The sequence below is a fragment of the Epinephelus lanceolatus genome, chromosome 19 (assembly GCF_041903045.1).
Source record: "Epinephelus lanceolatus isolate andai-2023 chromosome 19, ASM4190304v1, whole genome shotgun sequence".
NCBI lineage: Eukaryota > Metazoa > Chordata > Actinopteri > Perciformes > Serranidae > Epinephelus > Epinephelus lanceolatus.
The window spans coordinates 24,004,111-24,028,471 of NC_135752.1; the positions used below are offsets into that span (position 1 = coordinate 24,004,111).

Below are 24,361 nucleotides of genomic sequence, written 5' to 3' on the forward strand. Positions count from 1 at the left end.
TTATATTTCAAAATAATACTAGTAATAGTATTAGTTAAAGATAAACATTTTGATTTTTCTTTTTTTTCTCCCCCATCTGTGGTGCCCCCTATGGATGACGGCGCCCTTAGCATCCACCTATACTGCCGATACCCAGCGCTGGCCCTGAATCCATCCAACCAACCAGCTAACAGATATGCATTGCCATCCCTAGAGCCATGCTGCTAATCTGAAAACAATTTTAAAAATTCCATATATATTTTATAACTAGATTCTCACATTTCAGGTTTTGCTGCATTTCTGTTTCATGTCTGTGTAAACTAAATGCTTCTGACAGCTTTTGGTCTGTTGGCTGGACATAACAAGCAACCTGAAGCATCACGTTACGCTCTGGGAGCTTGTGGTGAACATTTTCTGAAATTTCAAAAGCTAAATGAATCAATTAATCAAAAAAAGATAATGAATTAATAATGAAAATAATCACTGCATCTCTACTTGATATGCCGTTAACAATCCTGCCACTCTAACAACCTCTACTATGTGCCCTATGTGCGTATCTGACATTGAGTCAGCGATATCTGTCTTCTCTAACAGACTGTTGTGGTTTAAACAAAAGCACATCTGCTGTTGGAGATAACTGTGTAGGACAGACAGTCACTGCACAGAGAAAAGCTAACTGATCCTGCACCCTGCATGCGAGATGTAGAACAAAGATTGTAATGCAATACGAGGGCAAACATGTAGCATACTGTACTGTCGGTTCTTGTTTACTGCACGTCAATATATTGCTGGATTTCTTGACGTTTTCTGGCTCCTGAGACTAGATTGGTTGTGGTCTAAAGAAATCTCATGACCCAAGCAATTAGAGAAATGGCAAGTTGTCAAGTGAAGTGGAGCTTGGTTTATTTCTGTTCTCTTTCATAGAACATACAGAGAGCTCTGTAGCGATATACAGACATGATGATATATCCCCAGCCTATTTTTATATGAAATTATTAAAAGCTAAAGTCAACAACAGCCTTTGAATCTCCAGGGAATCCCACATGGGGGACCAAACCATAAGGATGAGAAGCTAATGAAAATGAAAGTGCTGATAGAAATCACACCTCAGGCTGCGAGTGTTAAGACATGAGCGGACCAGGTCAGTCCAGCTGTCTACCTCCTCAGTTCCCTTAAATAAAAAGTGGCATGTGTCCCTCAACGCCTACTTTGGGAAGTGAGGGGCCTGTATCCTCACTGTATTCATGGAGATTACACACGCACACACTGGCTCAGAGAGGCCCAATTACCTGCTGGAAAATGCTGGCACTCGAGAGGCCCCAGACCGGTACCAAGAGCCCACAGAAGGCTCACTCACTCAGCTTCATGCCCACAGCGAAACAAAGGGGATTTCATGTCTCTGTTTAAATCCTTCAGCTTTGGATACATTTTGGCTCCCCTCTATGTGGACCTTTTAAGAACTGATTTATCCTCTATTACTGGGCCCAGATCTGGCCCTGGGCACGCTCAGAGCAGAGCACTATATTGCTCACGAGGGAAACGAGGACAGGATGACTAAATAAGAGACATCGTAAAATCACTCTTATTGCCCTGGATGGGGTGCAGGCACGTGCTGAACACAGATTAAAGCACTGAATATACACACTGTGGCCTGCAAGTGATCAGAAATTTGGGGTAATCTGATCGACCAGTTTTCCAAAGCCTTCAAATCTCCTGTGTGTTGACAAATGTTGGAATGGCGTCCAGGCCAGTGAAAGAGATTTTGCTCTTTTGCATATAGCTCGGTGGCCTTTCAGTGGAGGCACATAGGGAAAGAAAATTGGAAAATCAGAGCTCAGCACGACAAGCTCTGCCCTCTTCACTTTGTCTGTTTTTCGAGTCGGAGAAACCAGGCCAAGCAGGCAGGGGATTGGCCATTCCTCTTCTATTTAGATTGATTGTAGTGAGAATCTATGTTGGTTGGTCTGGTTACCCATGGTAATTAAATTCTAAGGAGATGTAAAGGCCATGGGTAGCGGAAGGGTAAAAGTAATGAATGCATGGGGACAGAGAGGTGGATGCAGTGGACAAAGTGGAGATTTGGATTAGAGATATAAAGCATGAAGCACGGGTCGGCAGATCCGACCTGAAGACGCCAAGTGAACTGTAGTGTGATGAATTGTCAGAAACTATATACAGCATAGCTGAGATGGATCATAACAATGAAGGGCAAAGAGTATGAAACACCAGGGGCCCTATCTTACACCTGAAGCAAAGTCGGACAATAGTTATAGGAGGAAGCAGTTGTCATTTTCACGGCCAGCGCTCACGTTGTATAAGTAGCATTGCGCCCATCTGTGCGCCCATGGGCGTCTAGGTCTTAAAATGAGGTGTAGTCAGGTGCATTTATACAGATTGCTATTTTGAGACAAGAGAAAGACAATGCTCCACTGACCAACAAAAGCCTGGTCTAATGTCAGAGAGGCAGAGTATTTCCTGTTATTTAAAGGGCGCATTATTCAGATAGTAGGATGGACCTCCATATCAGGTTAGCAAGGTGTGTACACTGCATGTTACACACAGGGATGCCCGGATTGGTTGCAGGTGGGTGAAATAAAATATAATTTAGGAGGAAAATGTTAATTCCATTCTCTAAAATGTGAATATAGCAGAAAGTAAAGCAGAGCTGCCAACTTCATGATTGTTTCAGAAGCAAAAAATTAGCTCTGTTTTCTCTGTCAAGTGTATAAGTACAGTTTTTAGTTCTGCTGCCTAAGGCCCTGATCACAGAGAAAGTGTTTTAGCAGCTGGAAGCACCTTTTTGTAATTGTTTTTAGTGAGAATGAAGCTTTTTGCTCGTGGTTTTTGAGTAAACTCAGAGCGGAAAAACACCACACATCATCTCTTTTTTCGTCTTTTTTTTCCCCCCACTGTCCAATCGGATGATTTGGAGGCAGGCCTTCTGTGGCGGTCATGACAACAAGTTTACAGTTGGTAAACAATGGAGAAGAAACTGGTGGTAGCAGTTGCTGGATACCCAGAGCTATGTGGCTCGATGATAGACAGGTTGTCAAACTGCCCCATCATTGAGGAGAAGCTCCTGGATCAACTGGTGGTACTCCCCATGATCCACCCTCTTTTTTAGGGTCTCATGTACCCACACAGATCTCTGTTTATCTGTGCCCAACAAACTATTAACTGACAGCCTCTCACCCTCAACTGGAGCTACAGCAAGTACCCTCTGCCCCAACATTTTAGGAACTAGCTACTAATTACTAAGGGAAAAAATGACGGTCGATTGATTACACGAGAAGGTTAGTGTAAGGACATGATAGGGTGGTTGCTTGGCAACAATAAAAAGGCACAGCAAGCGTTGTTTTTTTGTTTTTTTTACTAGTGCCATTTAATTTGAAAGAAAAGGCAGTGCGGCGCACCTCACGTTTTTCAACCTACAAAAAGCTTTCTGTGTGATCGGGGCCTAAATGTGCCACAATATTTGCTGCAATGACAATGACATATTTGCTGCTTCTCCATTTTGCTGAATCTGCCATGTAATTAGCAGTATGCCAGGTGCAGGCACACCTGGCTTTTAAAAGGAATGGGAGGTGACACTCTGATTGTTTGAATTCATGTCCCATTCAACGCCCAAAACACACCTATGATCAACTTAGGGACTAAATACAACCCCTTTGCCCCTCGAGCCTTACAGGTTATGTGCTGGTTAACTAGCAAAAGTGGAGCTGGACACACCCTAAAGGCACTTTAGACTGGTGGGTCGCGGTACAAAAGTGGGTTGCAGGTCCATTCTGAGTGGACTGCATGTGACTCTCGGGACAGAGCTTTTATTTTGAAGTGCCGTTGAGTTACTATCGGACAGCTACTTGACAGAGACAGCAAACTAGCTCGACAACGTGGCCAAACGCAAGCATGATGCTGAATATATTAAACTGCTTGGACCTTGAACTGATGATGAAGGAGAAATCTGGACCCCCTGGCTCAACCAGTTGGGAACCACTGCTTTAGACCATGTGCTTTAGATCATTTACATCATGCCCCTAGGTCACTGGTGGCACAGGCAGGCCTATGTTCATGGTAATTTAAACCGATAGATTTACAAGGCGACAGATGATTTCCTGTGTCAGTAAATCCATTCAATACAAAACAAACACAAGCTACATCAGCAGGGGTTAAACAGAGCCTCGTTGCATGTTTTTAAACACAAAGTAAACATGACTCATTATTTATCCCTGCATGCGAATTAAAGGAATGATTTAACATTTTTGAAATACTTATTTGCTGTCTTGCCAAGAGTTAGATGAGAAGATTTATACCACTCTCTGACATGAGAGAGGTATTGATCTTCTCCTCTAACTCCAGCAAGAAAGTGAATCAGCTTATTAACCCTGCTCCTTTATACCATCTGACGGAAAACTTATTGGAAAGAAATGATTAAATGAACTTTTTTTTTTCAAGTATTCTAGCATTCCTAGATATCATACAGTTTTGAAGAAAAACTACCAGCAAAAAAAAAAAAAGATAAATCTTGCTCTTAATCTTTCACTTAACTTTGACAATTTTTCTGTTTGTATACTTAGCTTTGCTCTTTGATGGAAGAAACTGGAACAGGTGAGAAGAAGAGATAAAAACTGTAAATGAAGAGGGAGGGCGAGAGGTGGAGATGAAAGGGGGGAGAAGACAGATGAAGCGGATGCGAAGGTGAGGGGGAGGATGGTAGGTGTGGAGAGAAAAGAAGACGGTGAGAAAGATGAGTAGGATGAGAGAGCGAGAGGATATGTGAGGATTACAATGAAGAGAGACCATATGTGAGGATCCACGTTTCTGATTATTGTCAATCTGATTACGGAATCCTTTATTTTTTTTGGGCAGGCTGCGCCAAAATCGAGAAGCTGACACTTTGTACGTCAATACACACACATATCCACAAACCCCCGCTCAAACACACACACACACACACACACACAACGATTGATGCTCAAAAACAGATTTTTCTCATTCCGTGATGACATCTGTTCCACTGCTGCACAGATTACAATTTTCTGACCTAATAGGGCCCACCAGCTGGCCATCAGCACATTTAATGCTAACTAGAAATTGACCAATAACAGTTTTTATTGAGGCTGCTCACAATTTGGAGCTCAGGTCTGGCCGGAACGCCACAGATCGATCAATATCTGGGTCTTATTCTCTCAGCCAATGCATCACCTGAACACGTAAACCATACAGCCGCTGAAAAGCAATCCACATATGAGACTGAGCCTGACCCTATAGTTTGTTTGTGCACAATGCTGTTAAGATGTCTCGAAGCAACTGTGCATAGTTAGCACATTTACATATAGAATGCAATCTGTCAGTGCCTATCAGAAGATGCATGCACACCTGCACACTTCTGTTAATCTGAAGCAAATAGGACACACTTATCACATCTGAAAGGTGCTGAGGCTCTTCTGATCTATTTATCGCCATGGTTGAAGTGCATCACTTACTGCGTCAAAGTATTAACACCTATACAGATATAGGTTTTGGAAGATGGAAGTGCTATTGCTAATACATTTTTTTATTGGCTGGAGCTCTCAGCAATGTTTACCTCTCTTGGGGCAGTGTTGCTGAAAATTGGTAAGGGAATTGAGTCTTGGTTTGGGAGCCACATTCCTGAAGGTGTGGAATAGTTTCCCCCTCAGGTTTCAATTCCGAAACGTCTATCAAGTTTGAAATTAAAATTCACCTGTCTGTGTGTGCAGGGCTGAACTTCTTGAGTGGTTATTTTCTCATTTCTTAACATCTGATGAACCGAGAGGTAAATCAATCAATGACGAACGGCTCTTAACCGGAATCAGACACTCAGATGAACCAGGCAATAATGAGACAGATAGATGGAGAGAAAAGTTGCATAGTGTGGCTGCGGAGACCTGCAGAAACAGATTCCACGACAATGCCACCCATCGGGAGCATTTCTACTGTTATCAATCATGTTTGGACAAAGAAAAAAAAAACACTAAGGCAATAGCTTCCTGCTCTGACCTGGGTAGATAACGGCAATAGCAGAAAACACTCCCATCATCGCTGTCATCATTTCCACCTCGGTACCTGAGGCATTCACACACAACAAGTGACACGAAATGACAGAAGTCTCTTCAGAAATACAGGAAAAAGAAAAATGTAATTGGCTTTCTCTGACAACTTATTGCAAAACTTCTGCACTACTCTTCTGTAAAGTGATGCAGCGTGAGGCCATCTCAGCAGGAGTGGGTCGATGCCCAAGCGACAGACTTGTAAGAAAAGAGAGCATGTACTGTACCTCCACCGTCTTGTGGGACCAAAGCTGGTGGAGCGAGATAAATACGTGATCTCTCTCTGTCAATCTTTCATACAGGAAGCGACAAAAAAATGCTGTTAACATTCTTTCTGCGCTCTGATTGCGCAGGTCCTTTTCCATTTCCCTCTGATTTGCTGGGAGTGCGCTGAGTGTTCTGTTAGTTATGCTAATTGTCTCCAGACCTCCCGCCGAGTGCGATCCTTTCCCAGTTGGATGGCTGTGAAGTTGTTTGCCCAAGGAGATGAGTCTGTGTGTGCCTTTGTGTGTGTGTGTTTACAGTGCGCAGCTACAATGTGTCACAAAAGCTTTAGCGATGCTGCACACGTGCGCTTGTGTGTGATTATGTGTGTCGGGGTGCATCAGCACGGATCTTCATGCGCCAGCCACAGTTAGGCGCGATGTATTCCCAATTCTCCAAACACTGCGAGTGAAGACGGAATGCAGTGTAATGTTTCATCTTAATGCTGTCATATATTGATTATTTCTTCTTTTCATCCTTTCTGCATTTGATCCTATTAGTAAAGCAAAACCTGTGGGAACGGAGAGACACTTTTCACATTTCTTTTTCTCCAGTGAATTACATCCTATGGATTTCTGGGAAAGCAAATGACCATGTCCTATGACTGAAGGAATAGTTAAGGAGTAAAATCCCCTCATTTGTCATGCTGTCTAAAACCCACGCCTTTCTGAATCCTCAGGTTTAACTCAATGCATGCCTCAGTATTTTCTTTTGAGTTGAGCAGCCCCAGACCTGCCTGGCTTATTCCAGTCATCATCAATTATTGCTATAATATTAATTATTAGAAAACACAGCGATGAGAGCAACCACACTGGACACACTTGGAAAAAACAAGTGCACCATCATGCCTTTAATTTGAATTCCCTGCACAGAGAGAAATGCTGGACGGTCCACTGTGAGACATCCAAGTCACCTCCTGTCAATAACATCAGCTCTGTCTAACTAAGGAGAAAAAAACCCTTACCATCCATTTTAGTTGCCCTCCAAATCTGACACTGTTTATGACATACCCTGAATAAACAGCCATCTTTTTAAAAAAGTGTTCTGTCTTTACCACAGACAAAACACAACAAAGGCCCTCTTCTGTTTGTATCAAATTAGATGGGATGGAAAACGCCTTGGAGGCATGAGGTACGCCGCTGCTTATATTTGAACTTCGGATGCTCAGAGCATTTCTCCGAAAAACATAAGGCCTGCCAGGTGGATGAAAAGGGTGTATCAGCAGGGGGCAAGAATTGCCTCAAATCCAGTGAATCAATTAAAAACTGCTCATTGCCAAAAAGACATTTAGTGTCAGCACCCCAAAGAAGATCTGCTTATCTGGATCATCCAGGCATGACTCATGTACTATATGCCTCTGTTAGAATTTAACTTATTTTCTGGTTAACATTTCACTTAAGATTTAAGGGTGATGCAATAAACAAAAAAATATTCCACATATTACATCGAATACTGAGTTCTTTCTCCCCTTCTGGCTTCAGTACTGTAGTTTCACAGTTGCCATGGAAAGGATTTTACATGAGCCTTCTGCTGTCAGGGGAGAAAGCATTTCAACCCAACCCTCTCACCTCAAAATTGCATTTATACACTATTAATTTGCAGCAAATGCATTTTGACAGAAACATAATATGATGCTGTCTGAATTACTTTTTTTTAAATCTACGTAAATATGTTGTTAATGAACGCATCTGCCAAGTAGGAAAATGCTCTTGATGTTTTTTTATGGGTATGTTTAAGCACTCAGGGCAGAAAGATCGTGGTCCTGCTTTTAATATTGTAGAGAGCTACTTGACATATCACAAAGTACATATTTACTTTAACATTTAACTGAAACCGCAATTTTCCCCTCAACTTAACCAAAGGGCTTTTGCTGCCTGAATCTTATCACCCATTTTAAATGTTATTAGCCCATTAAATGGCCGTTATCAGTTCTTATTGCTTCCATTAAAGCTTTAAACGGGACACCAACCTGTGGGCCAAAAGGCGCCTATCCAATGTGTCCTTGTGTACTTTAAACACGTGGTTAACATTGTGAAATGGTTGGTTTGTTTAGGTTTAGGCACCAAAACTTGTTTTGGTTTACGCGAAAATCAGGGGTTGGGTCTGTTTCTTCGGTAACTTAAATTACATACTTAAGTTACATTACATATGTAATGTGAGTTAAGTATGTTTCGTAAATTAAAGATATACTGTGGTGGTGTATTTATCTGCATAGACCCAGCCCTCTGCCTGTATTTTCATATCTTCATCTCATCTTAGCCAAACGAGAGTGAATCTGGGGTTGGCTTTTAATTTCACTTTTGCTGGCAAGCATATTCACAAACAGTAAATGAAAATCCTGCATAGTATGCCTTGAACTTGCATAATGTTAGTTAAAATATGTCAGTGTTGACTTTTGGTTTCACAAAAAGTCACACAAAACAGGAACAGCTGTTTCGTGGGTAAAAGTCCTGTATTTGTTTGACCCTTCCATCCACTCTAACCTGCTGCCCTCACGAACATTATCGCCCTTTATACAACATCACCCGACTTCCTCCTTTGCTCCATTCATAACTACAATGGCCAGTAGAGGTCACTACCTAACAATAAACGTAAATACAAAGTAGAGTTGGGCCATAAGACCTAAAATCTATGCACCCAATGACAGCCGATAATAGCCATTTAATGGGCTGATAACACTCAGATCAGTTACCCTGACCACATGCGGGACTCAGGATGTGAACTCAGCTGGTCTCTAGTGGTATCCCAGTCCTTTACTGAGTACCTCCCTATGACTGGCGGGCAAAACAAAAATGTAGCACTTCTTTGACTGGAAAAAATAACGCCAGTGAACAAAATTAAAGAAGAAAAACAAACTGAAGTGAAGACAGTGAGCTACTGCTGTTAGACAAAAGCACAAAAACTACAGTTTTACTAACCTAAAAGGAGGAGTGACTGCTGCTGAGCTCTCACGACTGTAACCAATCATCTCCTACCATGAGGTCCATCTGCTGCAGGAACACTGTCACTAACTTGTGTTTGTTACGGGTGTGAAGGCTCCAAAATGTCTGCAAGGACAGCACGCCACAGTGCAAATAGTCTAGACTTGTGGACCTCAGGGGGAAAAAACACTCAAGAAACAGCAGTTGATTGAGTTAGTTGCCAGTGAAAAATTGTATTCATAATTTAGAATCATAGTGGCTGCTTATAATATTTGTCTTCCTCAATAATTCTGCCTCGAGGCATCAACCTCCCCCCCTTGTTTTTACTGCTGAGTTTAAAGCTGCACTTATCAATTTAATATTTTTATTGTATCAGTGAATCAAATGACTGTCATTTGCATTGACAAACAGACAAAAAGTTATACCCTTTGCATAGGTTTTTAGCTTCTTTTACCTTATTGTTTTGGTCTTCTGGACCACAATTTCCATGCTCATAATTGCCAAATTCTGCAGTTGTAGCAGGCGGCTGTTTATATACATATATATATATATATATATATATATATGTATGTATGTATGTATATATACATAAAAACAGGCTGTATGCCACCAGCTCAATGCCACATTGCAGATAGCAACATCCGGTGAGCTTAAAACCCAGATATATCTTTGAGGTGTTGGTGGAGACCAAAACAGAGCCAAAGAGAGAGTGATATTGTACCTACATTCTTTAGGTGGACAGAAAAATCACTCAATATAACTGCTAATATTGCTCTGTATCTGCTGTAATAAGGCAGTTACATGTCTGTTGTGACAACTTTATCAGTTTATGATATCAGTTATATTAATTTGTTTTTTTTGCAGCTAGTTCATGCTCCCCCACACAGCCCAAAAGGGGAAAAAAATGACTGTAGCTGTTTTTCAAGTTAGTACACTTGAGGTAAAATATGTGCAATTAGTGTTTTATTTTTCTTAGAATTCTTAATCCATACAGTCAGTCTTAAATTAAAGAGAGCATGTGTGAAAATACTTCAAAGAGAACATTTTGAAGCAGCGTCAATAGACCCTTTGGCTGTTAGTAAACAGTATGATGTTTTTTGGTGGGCGGGGCTTTGCTGGAGGCAAAGCAATTCTCCACAGACATTGGCTAGCACTTGTTAGACAGTGGTGGAAGATGATGCAAGTGGTGCGTTCAGAAATATTCAGTCCAAGTGCTGGAGTGCACTTCGGCACAGACTGGACGATTCACAAAAGATAGACGAAGACGGAGCAGCAGAGCCCCACGCGGAGTGAATGTGTGATTAACTTAACCATTCGTCAGTGTATATAAAAATATAACACTCAGTTTCTTCGACCAACATGGCTCTCATTTTAATGTAGAGCATCAGACTGATTTCACAAACCCACTATGTCAGGTCACTCACTCTCTGGGGCCGCAAATTTTACTTCAATAAGGTTGATTACTATGCCAATGTTACAAAGGAGGACGGCACTTGAACGGTTTCCTCCAGTTTGTTTTACCGTCAAAGCTAACATTAGCTTATGCGCTAAAAAGTTAGCATTACGGAAAAATCCAATATTCCATCTTAATACCTCCCCAATTTCTGATGAGGTGCACATGATAACCCTTAAAACACATAACATTATTCATCCCTACAACAGGAAACACTTCTCCCCTAACATGATATGAAGTGTGAGCTGCACATGTGAGCATTTCTGATGATCACCTCCGTCCAGTTCTTTTGTCTTATCGGATTTAACCATGGTCGTCTTTATTTTTGTTGACCAGTGGCTGGTATGTGATAAAATTTAAGTTTTGAGCCATGACTCCTTCTATTCTGGCTCCTAATAACACAACAAGATGACATTTTAAGACTCCTATGTAGCCTACAGCCCGGTAGTGGAGAGGGTGCTAAAAGGGTTTATACTGTTTTTTGTAAAATATTCAAATAGATTGTGACACAGACTGTTATACATCTAAGAAACAAACTGCTGCAGTATGCTACAACTCTATTATTAAACCAGACAGTACATGTTGTGCTCATACTAATAAGGCTCTCATGTATATTTCTTAGAACTACTTTTTAGTTAAATCTAGTTCAATTTACAGTGTGAGCGACCACAGCACTAGGTTTTTGAAGCATGCAAAATTTGGGTGTTATACTGGAAATTTCTCTCAACACTGTTCTTTACATGACCTTTCACTTTATAACTTGCGTCTGTGTGTTATGACCCATATTAAAATATGACATATGGCTCCCTGGTGTGGCGTTCCCCTCTGCTGCTCTCTGGAGCCATGTGTAAAATATGGAATAAGCCTGTCTTCATCTATCATTTTATAATGCCACATTTCATTCAGTGATAGTACATTTCTGCACTGGATTTGGCAAATGACTATTATATGCATGTTTGTCTAGAGGGCTTTTGCTTTACAGACAAAATGTGTTCTTTTTGGTGTGATAAACTTTGACTTTGCCTCTGGAAAGTCAAACACTTTGTTCTGCTGTGGGAAAGACCCACCATGTTTAAGAGACCGACTCAATTTTAGTTTCCCGGTCGACGCCTCCAGTGACAAGTATCCTCGTGCGTGTTTTATGGTAATGAACATTACAGCTCATAGAAATGCCTTTTGAACCATTTAAGGAGAAAACACTGGTTGAAAAAAGAAGAGAGGGGGAGACATTTTTCATATGAGAGTTTTCTACAAAGTCAGCTTATTCTACGGGCCTCTTCTTTTTATTTAAGCAGAATTGCTCCCCAGAAGCACCCGGTGCTGCCAGCCTCCTCCCAGACTGCAACCAGGAAATGCTTCAAAAGCCAGCAATAGTATCCCATGAGACTTTGCTGTCACACTTGCTGGTGAAACTGAGGTTAAACAAAAAAAGTGTACAGATGCAGCAGTGGCAGCACTGTTTCTAGCTTGGCACCATTTACATTTATACCAATAATGGCACCTGGAATTTTAGTATTAATACCCTTTTTGTGGTACTTTACACTCTCTTTAATGGCAAAAATGTAATTTGAGTTGTAAAAATAAAGTCCTTTTTTAATTTCAACATTGTTTTCAACATAATTTTCTTATTTATGTTGTTGAGGTTTAAATGTAACCGCCTATATTTATGCAGATAATAAAACAGAAACACAGAAGCTCCGCAGACTGAACCAGCATAAAACAGGACAGCAACACAGTTTTTTTTTTTTTTTTTTTAAATATCCAACAATGTCAACAGCATTGTTTTACCTTTCACAATAAAAGCCCAACTTAAACTCACTCAGAGCATTTGCTAAGAGGCAATTCAACAAAACAGCTCACATTTATTTTGAACATTTTATACGCCACACAAAATAAAAGCCCTTTTTTACTCCCTCTCCCCATCAAAACACGTCCTTACAACCTTCAGCGTGTCACATTATGTCATATGTTATATGTGTGTGTGTACGCAGGCTGCAGGTGTGATGTTAGCTACATCTGCTGTGGGGGACTTGGCTTTCAGGCTATGCAACAGGCTACTCTTCAGTTTTTAGATATCTTTTGTGTTCGACCAGTTGTTACCTTAGGTAGATGTGTTGCCCTGGCTTTTTGGAAAAGTGTAACCATACTTACGAGCGCTTTCAGCTTGCCGTTGCCTTAACTCACTGTGTCTTGAACAAGCTCCAAGAATGTCGTAGTCTCACTTTCTCCCTTTCTCTCTATATTGTGTTTCTCAAATGATGTGCCGTGATGCAAATTCAGGTGTGCCGTGGGGTTTTGTGACTACTACACACACATTACTATCGCAGTATTCAACTGGGCCGATACAAAAAATTATGAATTAATTTTTAGCTGATTGTATCAGTATGTTAAGTGCACCCATTTCCTAATAAAGAGGCAAACTCCACCTAAAAAATTTAATTTAATTTAATTTTAAAAACTTTCACGAGGAACCTATTTGTTGCTGTTTGCATGTGTGACACATCGAAAGCCCTGATTGGCAGCCAGTGTGACGGATGATAACAATTAAATGGAGAAAGCCGTGAGTAGGACAATGGATCGTTTTATTTTACAGAGCTAATTACCACACAGCTCCTGCAAAGACGACCTAACAGCTAAAGAAAAGAGAAAAAAAATTGCCAGTAGACAGTAACACAAAAGCTGTTATTCTTACTGTTATTGTCTTATGTTGTGATAAAGAGTGATAACTCACATGTTATAGAAGCTGTTGTGCACAGATATAAATACAGGTGTGCCTTGAGATTTTGGCTTTGGCCTTGGGCACAAAAAGTTTGAAAACCACTGCTTAAAGTTTCTCTCCCACCCAGATGCGCTCTCAGGTACCAAAATTTTGCACTGATTGATTTAATGTGAATTAGTACTCGGTAGTATCGAAGTAATTTGGTCGCTCCCCTTAAAAGTACCAAGTTCAGTACCCAACCCTACACTGGTAATTCTAAAAAATATATTGTGGGTAATCTTTTCTTGTGAAAAACAGGTCTTACCTCGGGATGGCATGAAATATGATTTTTCACAATAGTGATCGCGCTAAATTTCCATTATTGGGATGATTGGGAATATCATGTCTGACAGCGTCCAAAGAGACTGTTGAGCGACCAACAATAAAAGAGACTCTGCAAAAACAGGCTGCAGACACACCAACTTAAAAAAAATACAAAATATCTTAATCCAGCATTGGCATATTTCATATCAAAAGATATAACACCATTTTAAAAAGTTGGAAAACCTGGCTATTTAAGATTGATTGTTTGTTTTTACCTTAAAGGATCCTCCTTAAAAAAAATTGTGTCCTATCTGTGATGCAATAAAGATATTTGTTTAACAAAATGTAGGGTAAAGTGATTCCAGTATGTTTGGTGCCGTTTAAGAGTTTATTATCATAGGATATTATCATGTATCACAACTGTTTTTGCCAGGATAATCCTGATGTGAAAATTTTCATATCTCCCATGCCCAGTCTTAGTCATTTTTAGTTTAAAACTTTCAGTTTACTGCAGAATCAGTTTATTAATGGTGAGTTTAAAAATGAAGAAAACATTTTAAGCAAAGCATTCAAGCAGGGGAAGAGATGCCTTAACAGTACAGCATTACCTGTCGAGTGATGGAAAATTCATCAGTGCAACTGAAAAGGTTAACAGCGACAATTAATTAAGTTGATTTGTTGACGCCTCAAACGGACGGGAACTGAAAAACATTCCTGAACCTTGACCAGTCAGTCACATTCAACAACGGCGCAATCCCAGTAGCCGATAATAAAGCTGTTTATAATACAGGTGTATGGCTCTCTCTGGACAGGTAGTCTTACAGGGATACAAACCTGCGGTCAAATTACCACCCAAGAGGAAAAAAATTGCTCATTACATTTGCTATGCATATTAGCAAAACACTGCAGGGTTTGTGATCTCTGCTTTTCTCAGGTCTGACTATTCAAGAGAATAACATTGCTCCACTTTCTCTGCCTGATTCTCCTTCAATGAATATTGTAACCCACACCAGTATCCTAGGAATTCTGTTCATCATAGACCTCATGGTTTCCCGACAGTCAGTTCTGATACAGGTATACTCGCCAACCCGAGAGACCCCCATTTTTCATTGCTCTCTCCTGGTTTCCTCCCGGGGTCACAAATCTCCTGCATGACAGATTTTCACATCTTATTCCCTTTTCGTTATCACAAACAGTTTCTGGCACTGTACAGTGTGTAGAAGCCCTACGACTCTAAACGTCTACTGTTTCCACCTGGACAACAATACAGCTATGTCAAGTGTCGTTTCTTTGAAGAATAACTCACATGTATTATGGAAAGTTTTAAAGGGAAGGGGAGTGCAATTTATAAAAGCTGCCACGTCGATTTCTACATTAAGGCTGCTTTCAGACCTGGAGTTGTCTTGCTTTGGTCTGAATCAGGGACTAATTTTGTTTCAAAGTTGCATAATTGCCTAGAGTTGGTTCGTGTTCTCACGGCAGCATTTACAAGTGGACCAGATCAAATGCCTTGTGAGAGAAAGCTGCTCTTGATTGGTCAGAATTGAGTACACTTGCAAGATAAATGTGACACTTTCTAATGTCACAATGGAGGGACAACTACGCAGGTTGATTTTAGCGCTGCTCATCGTGGACTATATTGCTGTCATTGTTCATTTTAGTCGAACCATACAGTTTGAAAACAAGGCGCGGCTCCAACTAGAAAACAATGTTTTGATGCATTGGATGTGCTGAATGTTAAGGCAGTTCAGGAGGAGGTGCACATTAATAATCCTCCAGGACTGTAACATGCTCATGTTTAACCCAAACAATGTGTCATGTGACTGCAGTTGGTTCAGATCGAGGTCGGAACACGTTCTCACCACAAACGAACTGCACCAGAGTGTGTTTGTAACTGGACTGAGACCACCTCTTCAAGGTCTCGGTCTAGATGTTTTGGTGCGCACCCGATTGTGATTGCTGTGTTCACACCTGTCCAAAAGAACCGTACTTAGGGGGCAAACAAACTTGAGTTTGATTGAACCAAACCTAACAGGGCAGGTGTGAAAGCACTCTGAGGATGGGGGTTGCACGGTGCGATGAAATGAACGAATGGTGAATATTAGTTCATGCCAGAGATTAAAGCAAGTTCACGCCAGAGGAGCGAATTTATTTGTGAGAATTAAAGTAAAATTAATAGTATTGAACATAAAATATAAACTTTAAGTAAACTCGTTGTTTAGGTTGTAATAAACATGGCTAAACAAATAGTGGTGGTCAGACAGCTGAAATCAGCAGTTGTTCTCGAATCCCTCTGACTACTGTGATTTTGGTCAGGGTTCTGTGTGTGTTTAGGTGTGTGTGTCCCTGTGTATGTATGAGAGAGAGAGAGGCCCAGAGAGCTGTTATTAAATTAAGGCTAAATGCGTTCTGGTTTTGTAACTTTTCAACTTTCCATCCCAATCCACTCTGGTCGGGCCCACACACAAAAGAGCAGGCGAGCTCCGAGTGGGAATCCACCCACTCTTCTTAAGCACGGTGCCCTTTATCCCAGGCATTCTATGAACAGGTGTTGAAAACGATACAGTACGCAGACAATTATAGATTTACAAAGAGATGCTGTATACAGTATGCCTTTTTTGGATTTCACTTACCTACCATAAGGTTGTTATAATTAAGAGATAATTAATGTTGGGTTGCCACATGCATGATGCCTTTAGTTGCTGCAGTATTAATAACATCATAAAGTTGTTGATAACTATTTCTGCATTTTTTAGAAGTTCGCCTCACTGTGAAGTGGTGATTTTGTAATTTCTCTCCCCTGAAACTTTTCTGTCTGACTAAGAGATGACAATCCTCCAATCTGTCATGTTTAAAAAGAACTGCATAACATCCTATAGCATGCCAGGCTATATGGAGTATTTCCAAATGTCCTGATGGCCAGTTTGACATTATGTGTGTGTGTGTAGGTATCCTCTAAAGTATGTGCCTGTCAGTGCGTGTGTCTCAAAGAGACAACCTGGAACCTCTCGGTGAAAGCAATCAGATGGCTGGAGAGTTATATTATCCTCTGAGACTCTGCACACCAGGGGGTTGACTGACAGGATGGAATCTGTTTTTTTCGCCCTCCTCTCCACTTTCACCTGAAAAGATTAAGTAGCCAACTAGAAGCAGTGAGATATGTATCAGTCTGTGGCCTACCAGTACATTTGTGGAGCTGCTTTCACAAATTAAATAGAGCCACTTGCTTGATTTTTTTTTCTAATGCATATTTTAGGTAATATTCTAATAAACTAATCTTCCCCACCACTTTTCCAATCAGCTATAATAGCATTTATTTACCTGTCAGCTTGACTGCTGAAATTCACTAGAAATAATCTGCTGAACCAAGTGCAATAAGACAGGTTGGTTATAGGGACAGTTCACCCCAAAATCAAAAAAACAGATTTTCCATTTACCTGTAGTGCTATTTATCAGTGTAGATTGTTTCAGTGTGAGGTGCAGACTGTTGGAGATATTAGCCATAGAGACGTCTGCCTTCTCTCCAATACAGTGGAACTAGATGGCACTCGACTTGTAGTGCCAAAAAATGCATTTGTAAAACTGAACAGCAATGTCTCTTTCCAGAAATCCTAACCCAGTTACTCAAGAAAATCCACAGACATTGTTGTGAGCACTTTCATGTAGGGACTGTTTCTACCAAACTACAGCTCCCAACCATATCGCTGCACCGAAGAAACCATGCATCTACTGCTAGCTCACCTAGCATCACTGTGCTAGCTAATGTTATGGCTTAGCCAAGGAGGATGCCATTAATGTTTACATCTCGCACTGTCGTAAGCATAAGCCTCTGGTCCATGAGTAGATGCACACTTCCTTCTGAGTGATGATTCGTTTGGCGGGCCAATATCTCCAACACTCAGCAACTCACATCAAATCAATCCAGATTGATAATTAGCACTACAGGTAAGAAACAAATATGTATAGTGTCGTTTAGTTTAAAGGCTGGAAACAGGAGGAGACAGTTAGCCTGTGTCTGTCCAAAGGTAAAAAAAAAAAATCCAACCATCAGCACACCTAAAGGCCCAGACATGCCAAACCGACTTCAAAGAACTGGCAGCAACAAATGCCAATTGTTGCATCACCTGTATGTGGCTAGTGTCTCGGCCAAAAAGTTGCACATGAGCACACCACGAAGACTACAGGTGACAGCCAACCAGCATGTACTTTCTGTGCCTGTGTGAGAGGAAATAGCTCTCCACACCAGCAGAAGGCGGATGTCTGTATTCGTCACTCCAAAAGGGAAACTGGGGGGGCGTCCGTGGCTTAGTGGTAGAGCAGGCACCCCATGTACAAGGCTGTTGCCACAGCGGCCCGGGTTCGACTCCAGCCTGTGGCCCTTTGCTGCATGTCACTCCCTCTCTCTCTCCCCCTTCACACTTGTCTGTCCTGTCAAATAAAGGCTAAAAATGCCCAAAAAATATCTAAAAAAAAAAAAAAAAGGGGAAACCGGAAGACTGTCTTGATGCTAGTTAGCATATTAAAAACACAATGTTGTAAGAACAGAGCATATATACTGTGCGCCACTGAGCAATAACACAAACCATCACGAAACATTGCTGCTAAAGAGCTCAATGGCTAAACAAAAATAATCTTCCCTTATCCATCCATCCATTTTCGTAACCACTTATCCTCTTGAGGGTTGCGGGGGGGCTGGAGCCTATCCTAGCTGACATTGGGTGAGAGGCAGGGTACACCCTGGACAGGTCACCAGACTATCGCAGGGCTGACACATAGAGACAGACAACCATTCACACTCACATTCACACCTACAGACAATTTAGAGTCACCAATTAACCTGCATGTCTTTGGACTGTGGGAGGAAGCTGGAGTACCCTGAGAAAACCCACGCTGACATGGAGAGAACATGCAAAGTCTGCACAGAGGGGCTCCCTCCTGGGATTGAACCAGGAACCCTCTTGCTACAAGTTTATTTTGATCTCATTGTTTCTTGACTTGAGCTGTTTGTCTACTTTCCTCACTTGTATTTCTCTTCTCATGCACAGAGCTGAACTGCCAATCAGAGTGATTTCACTTACTGATGGACTCCACTGTCGCCCAGTTCAGTATGCTGTGTGGCCAAAAAAAAAAAAAAACAATGGAGGCACTGATGACAGGCACACTGCACTGACTAGGGTGACAGACGCTCACCGACAGCCAACCACCGGTTTGGTGTGTCAGGGCCTAAAGTCTACATCCTAGTCCACGTGGACATGGGTATTTTGTAAACAGTGTTTGTCTCTCCTTTAAAAGAAATCCTGCCCACACATACTACTATAAATATTCCCAGTCCAAATGAAAACACAATTATAGCACTGTCAAGAGCATGCCAAGCCAACAGGCGAAGATATAACAGTGACCATAAAGCCATGCAAAGAAGAGTAGGTAGAAGAAGATGTTGCCCCAATCAGTGGCTTGAAAAAAAGCTATTACCTGAATGCTACCTTCCTGTAATGGCACATTGGTAAAGAGGGCCGATAGTGAAGTAGCATTCTGATGCCTTTGTTTCTCAGTATAGTTGGACAGTAACTATACATTCATATTTAAACATGTAAAAAGCCCTCTAAGCAAGGTGAAAGCCAGCACTATCGGTCACATCTGCCATTGCACAAAATGTTGCCTCATTTGTGACGCCTCACAAAGGAGCTAACACACTCTGCCGTTACAAGCCAAAAGCTCAGTTTTCCCTGTTGACACGGCAACACTGAAAACGGAGTTTCTGAAAATCTGGAGAACCGAGTTCATTTTCACTGACTTAAAATGCACTCTGAATGTGGACGGAAGGCCTGAACACATAAAAGAAAAGCCGCGCTCACAAAAATACTGGTGTCTGTGTGGACTAGGCCTTAACCTTAGTAGTTAAGACTGTGTATATTGTGTGTTTAATCCATACAAAAACAGAAGTGTAAAGCAACAGTTTTCATTTAATAGGAGGACATGTGCAGGACTATTTCTTGGCCAGATGCATTCTGTTGTGTCACCAAACGTTACCAGGCTAATGGCGGAGAATCTTTAACAATTCTGGTTGCCTCGTTATCAAACTGTACTTTTCCTTGAGCACAGTATTTGGCTTCCCTAGACACCTCTGCAAATAAGTGCTTCAGATAATATTGCTGAACTGGCTGTTTGTTTTCAATCTGTCAAATAAGCCGACAGCTCTTTGTTGCTAATGGACCCACGTTTACAAAGACCGCCCTGATCCCCCAGATCTCAGCAAAATGTGACCAGAACCAACCGGAAGAATGGACAAAATCACAGAAGTAAAATGTGTAATTTCCAATGAATGCACAAGTCAGACTCCACCATCTAACAATGACAAAGATATCTGTCTCAGCAGAGTGTGAGCGGGTGATTTTCATATGCCTCTGATTGGCAGGTAAACAGCGAGGATGAAAACACATGATTTTTCCCACATATGCATCTTTTTGTAATCACAGGTTTTCACAAACCCACACATCTTGCGAAAGCTCACATAACACCCAAACATCCACACTTCCACAGGCATATACACTTAAGCACCCCAAGACATAACCACACACTCAGAAACACACATAGATAGATAGATAGATGTCACCCACACACAAGTTTTTTTCCGAGTGCAGAACTGCTCCAACTTGGTGAAAAGATGCACTTTTTCCTTCTTCTGGCTTGTGTCTGCAGCCTATTGTTATTCCTGGTGCTCTGCAGTGCCATGCACACACAGGCACACCGCATCCCATTTAAGTGCTGCTACAACATCCCAAAACCCACACACTCCCTAGGCAACTGTCACAGTTCATTCATGTTAATATTACAAGTCATTTTGTATTCTGCCACAGCAGCTTACAGCTAATTATATGTCTCATAAATCATATATGTGCTCTTGGCTGAAAGGAAATAATTTGCATTTCATTAAATGCTCCACACTGAACAGAATCACTCCATAAAGGTTGGCGCATTTACAGTGACTTTTATGTCACCGTTACCTTTCATTTCCATAATTTTTTTGTTTGGCTGTGTGCACACAAGTGCTCATTGGCATTAGATGAGGTCTTACCTGTGCACAGGAGAAGCGCGGTGAGTCCCACGCACCGGAGCGGCCCCATGTCTCGCCGTGGACTCATGCTGTTATTCGAGGACCGGGGGAAGCCGCTGGATAACTCCCTCAGCAGAGAGCCGCACAACTTTGCACGCAATTTATCCCCTCTGAGCAGTTCTCCATTTAAAACAAAACAGCTGTATTCCGTGCGACACCACCTGCCATCACAGACATGAGCGCACGGTCAGTAACAGCCCCTAAAAAACACAGTTACAGGCTAGATTTTGAGGAGAAGTCCACATTTGTCAATTTTACTCCCCAGAAATGCAAAACACATGTAATGAATCAACTTCTGTCTTGCTGAACTCATTCTTCATGGTACATGTTGATTTAAGTGGTAATTTCAGAGGATAAAACAGGTGCCTCGGGGTGCGTAAAACCAAACCGTCTGTCACCAATCTCACCCTACAGCACCCAGGATCTTTAACATTTGACAAATGTGTCCTGAGCGTGCCAATTTATAATTCCTGTCTTTTTTCTGGGCTTTGCACACTTGTAAAACAACCACTAGGCTACAAAAAGCAACATCCCTCAATGAAAATAAGTCTGTGAAATTGATGCAGTGTTTTTTTTTCTTTGCGTCTTACCATTTCTCTTATTGCACAGGATACGGCGCCGCGGTCTCATCCAGTATACTGACATTAAAATACACCTCTTCTTCTCAAGCTGGGATATTTTGCATCAACGAAACGAGCCAAAAGAAAAAGTCCTCATCAATCTCTGTCTCCCAGAGAGATCTCATGACACGCGCAGCTATTTGCTTTTCTTCTTTTTCTTTTTCATAGAGCGGTGGGTTGGCAGCGATCCCGATCACCCGGCAAGAAGTGGCATGTGAAAACACATGAGATATGTGACAAATAGTCCTCCAACTTTCCACGCAGACAAGCAGAAGCGTGCACAGATCGGTGGCGGCAGGTGAAGTGCATCCCGGAGCTGTTGCCGCTCTGCACCCTGTGGCTGTGGACACGGAGACTGCTGGTGCAGAAAGTGAGGGGGGGAACCGGGACGCGCACTCCGGGGCTGGATTGGCAAATTAGAGGGTTTGCGGGCGTCACGTCAGCAAGTATTGTGCCATCCAATTCCCGGCTCATATCACATGGGGATTGCGCTTTTTTATTTAGCGTTTGTAAAAGGAAAGTTGACAGCAAATTAGAGAGGTGCTCCACAGCTCATGTTTGTAATTACATTTTGGGCTGAATGGTAAAAATGTGCACGAGGCTGACACTCTACAGGTAGGCAGTGGTTATAATTTAAACAGTAGAAATGAACACTTATCAGGTGTATTCATACAGCACGAGGCAGCATTATTTTAACACAGTTTGCAATGAATAATAAAGACAAGCTTGGCAGATTGAGCTTCCTGTTCCAGTATCCACACTTCACAAAATCGAAACATTGTGATTTGAAATGAAGTCGCTCTCGTGATTAAATGGCTCCAAACTCAGGTTAAAGTGGTTATCAATAACACCAAACAGCACACATTACATTTTTATTTTACCACTCCCATAACCTGGATGGATCATTAGCGTCCAGAGGAGGAGTGGAGCAGTGCAACCTGTTGTGTCATGGGTCGTTCATGAGAACCAACAGTGCCACCTATGGGGCACCTCTGACTGCAAGCTGCTGCCCTCTCTGAGCTTCATGACTCAGACACGAGGAAGTGCTGCATAAATAGGAGTTTGTCTCTAGCACAGCTGTGGGCTGGACATGGTGATGCACGGAGAGGCGCAGCCAGTCCTCAAGTGGCATCACGACTCAATATTAATAGTACCATGTACTTACTGTATAAGCTGGGGGAGACTTAATAAGGGGAGCACCTTTAAATATGAAGTTATTACAGAGTAGGTCAGCTCTCTGTCACAGTTATGTATTTAGTTCACATCATAATAAAGCAAGGGACCTCCAGCAACATATGGCAGTGGTGCAATTACAATATTAAAGGGGCAGGCCATATCCATAAAGTTGGGGGACTCACACCGTATGTTCCAACACCTATGCTATACTATTTAGTATACCAGAATATGATTTAGTGTGTCAAATACAGTATGCCAAAAGTGCCAGGATGTTTGACAGCCTCTGGTTGCACTTTGGAATATGAAAGCCAGCATGCTGTTCTGGCAATTCAATTCAATTTAATAGAACTTTATTTATCCCAAAGGAAATTATCGTGCCAGAGAATGCTTCAAATTACAGTAACACTGAGTACAGTAACCACAATTGTAATGATTCATTGAGTCCCAACCAGACAATAAGTGGGTTCCTCAGGTCAGGGTCACTCACTGGGCCCCGTTTTATAACAATAGATTGTTAAATATCTGGCAGAATATACAAGATAAAAGTGTTCTCAAGGAGCAAAAGCAAAAACCAGTGCCTAATACAGTAACAATAGCAGTAAGATAAGTACAACAGTTACTAAAAATGAACTAAAATAGTGGAAAAAACAGACTGTGCCTGCTTATCTATGTTATATTGAATATGATATAATAGTGAGAAGTAGTGTTGCACATGACTCAGAGAAATGATATTGCACAACATGTACAAGTGAACATGATATTAAGGAATAATATTGCACATGATGGTGTAAAAAAAAAAAAAAAAAAAAAAACACGATACTATGCCAAGCAGAAGATGTGTGACATTGACTAAGCAGCAGACAGATGACAGCTTATTGGCAGCTGACAGAGGCCGCAATGACGGATGACAGTGCATTCAAGTGACTTATGATGAGTCCATTATAGTAGTAGAAATAGGAACTGTTTAAGTGAGCAAAATAAATCATAAAGATAGCCAATGACAATAAAGGAAAATAGCTAGAAAAATGACAATGACAGAGGAATGTCATTTTACTGTCGTTGGTATAGAATCTACAATAAATGCAGTTACAACATCTAACTTAAAGCTCCAGTGTGTAGGAGTTAGGGGGATATATTGGGAGAAATGGAATATAATGAAATAAGTGTGTTTTCTTTAGTGTAATCACCTGGAAATAACAATTGTTGTGTCTTTGTTACTTTAGAATGAGCCGTTAATATCTACATAGGGAGCGGGTCCTCGTCTACAGAGATCACCATGTTGCACCACTACACCACGTTTCTATAGTAGCCCAGAACAGACAAACCAAACACTGGCACTAGATAGGGTCATTTGCATTTTCTTGTCAGCCATCATAGTCAGCAGCCCCTCCACGACAAGCAGTGTTGGGAAAACATTGATTTATAATGTGAAACTGTTTCATTCAGTGGTTTAACTAGTTTAAATCATCTGGTCTGTTTGTTTTGGAGAAGAGGAGACCTCTGCAGATAATTATGCTCCTGCTAAAAACCTCCTGATCATCTGGATTGGAGAAAGGGTGGGCACATATCAGCAAGTGCTGTGCTGGCGGTCTGTCTGTCAAGTGCTGTACAGCATAGGAGAAACACTGATTTGTAACGTCTAAGTTATCCCTGCATGTATTAATTACAGTATTTTTATGTACTTATTTCTTTGTTTATTATTTAACAGGTCATCCTAAGGCAGCCGGGGTGGGGAGGGGAGGGA

At 41.4% G+C, this 24,361-nt stretch overlaps 1 protein-coding gene across 1 annotated transcript in view; it reads right to left on the reverse strand.

The window, feature by feature from the left end:
* The window catches only part of LOC117269281 (transmembrane protein 132C), a 239,762-nt gene extending 217,968 nt beyond the window's left edge, over window positions 1–21,794 (reverse strand). Inside the window, exons 1-2 of the mRNA XM_033646202.2 lie at window positions 21,412–21,794; window positions 20,783–20,982 (exon numbers count right to left, since the gene is read on the reverse strand). Coding sequence (XP_033502093.2) covers window positions 20,783–20,849 — 67 coding nt within the window. The 5' untranslated portion in view covers window positions 20,850–20,982; window positions 21,412–21,794. The remainder of the gene's footprint in view (window positions 1–20,782; window positions 20,983–21,411) is intronic.
* Between the last annotated feature and the right edge of the window lie 2,567 nt (window positions 21,795–24,361).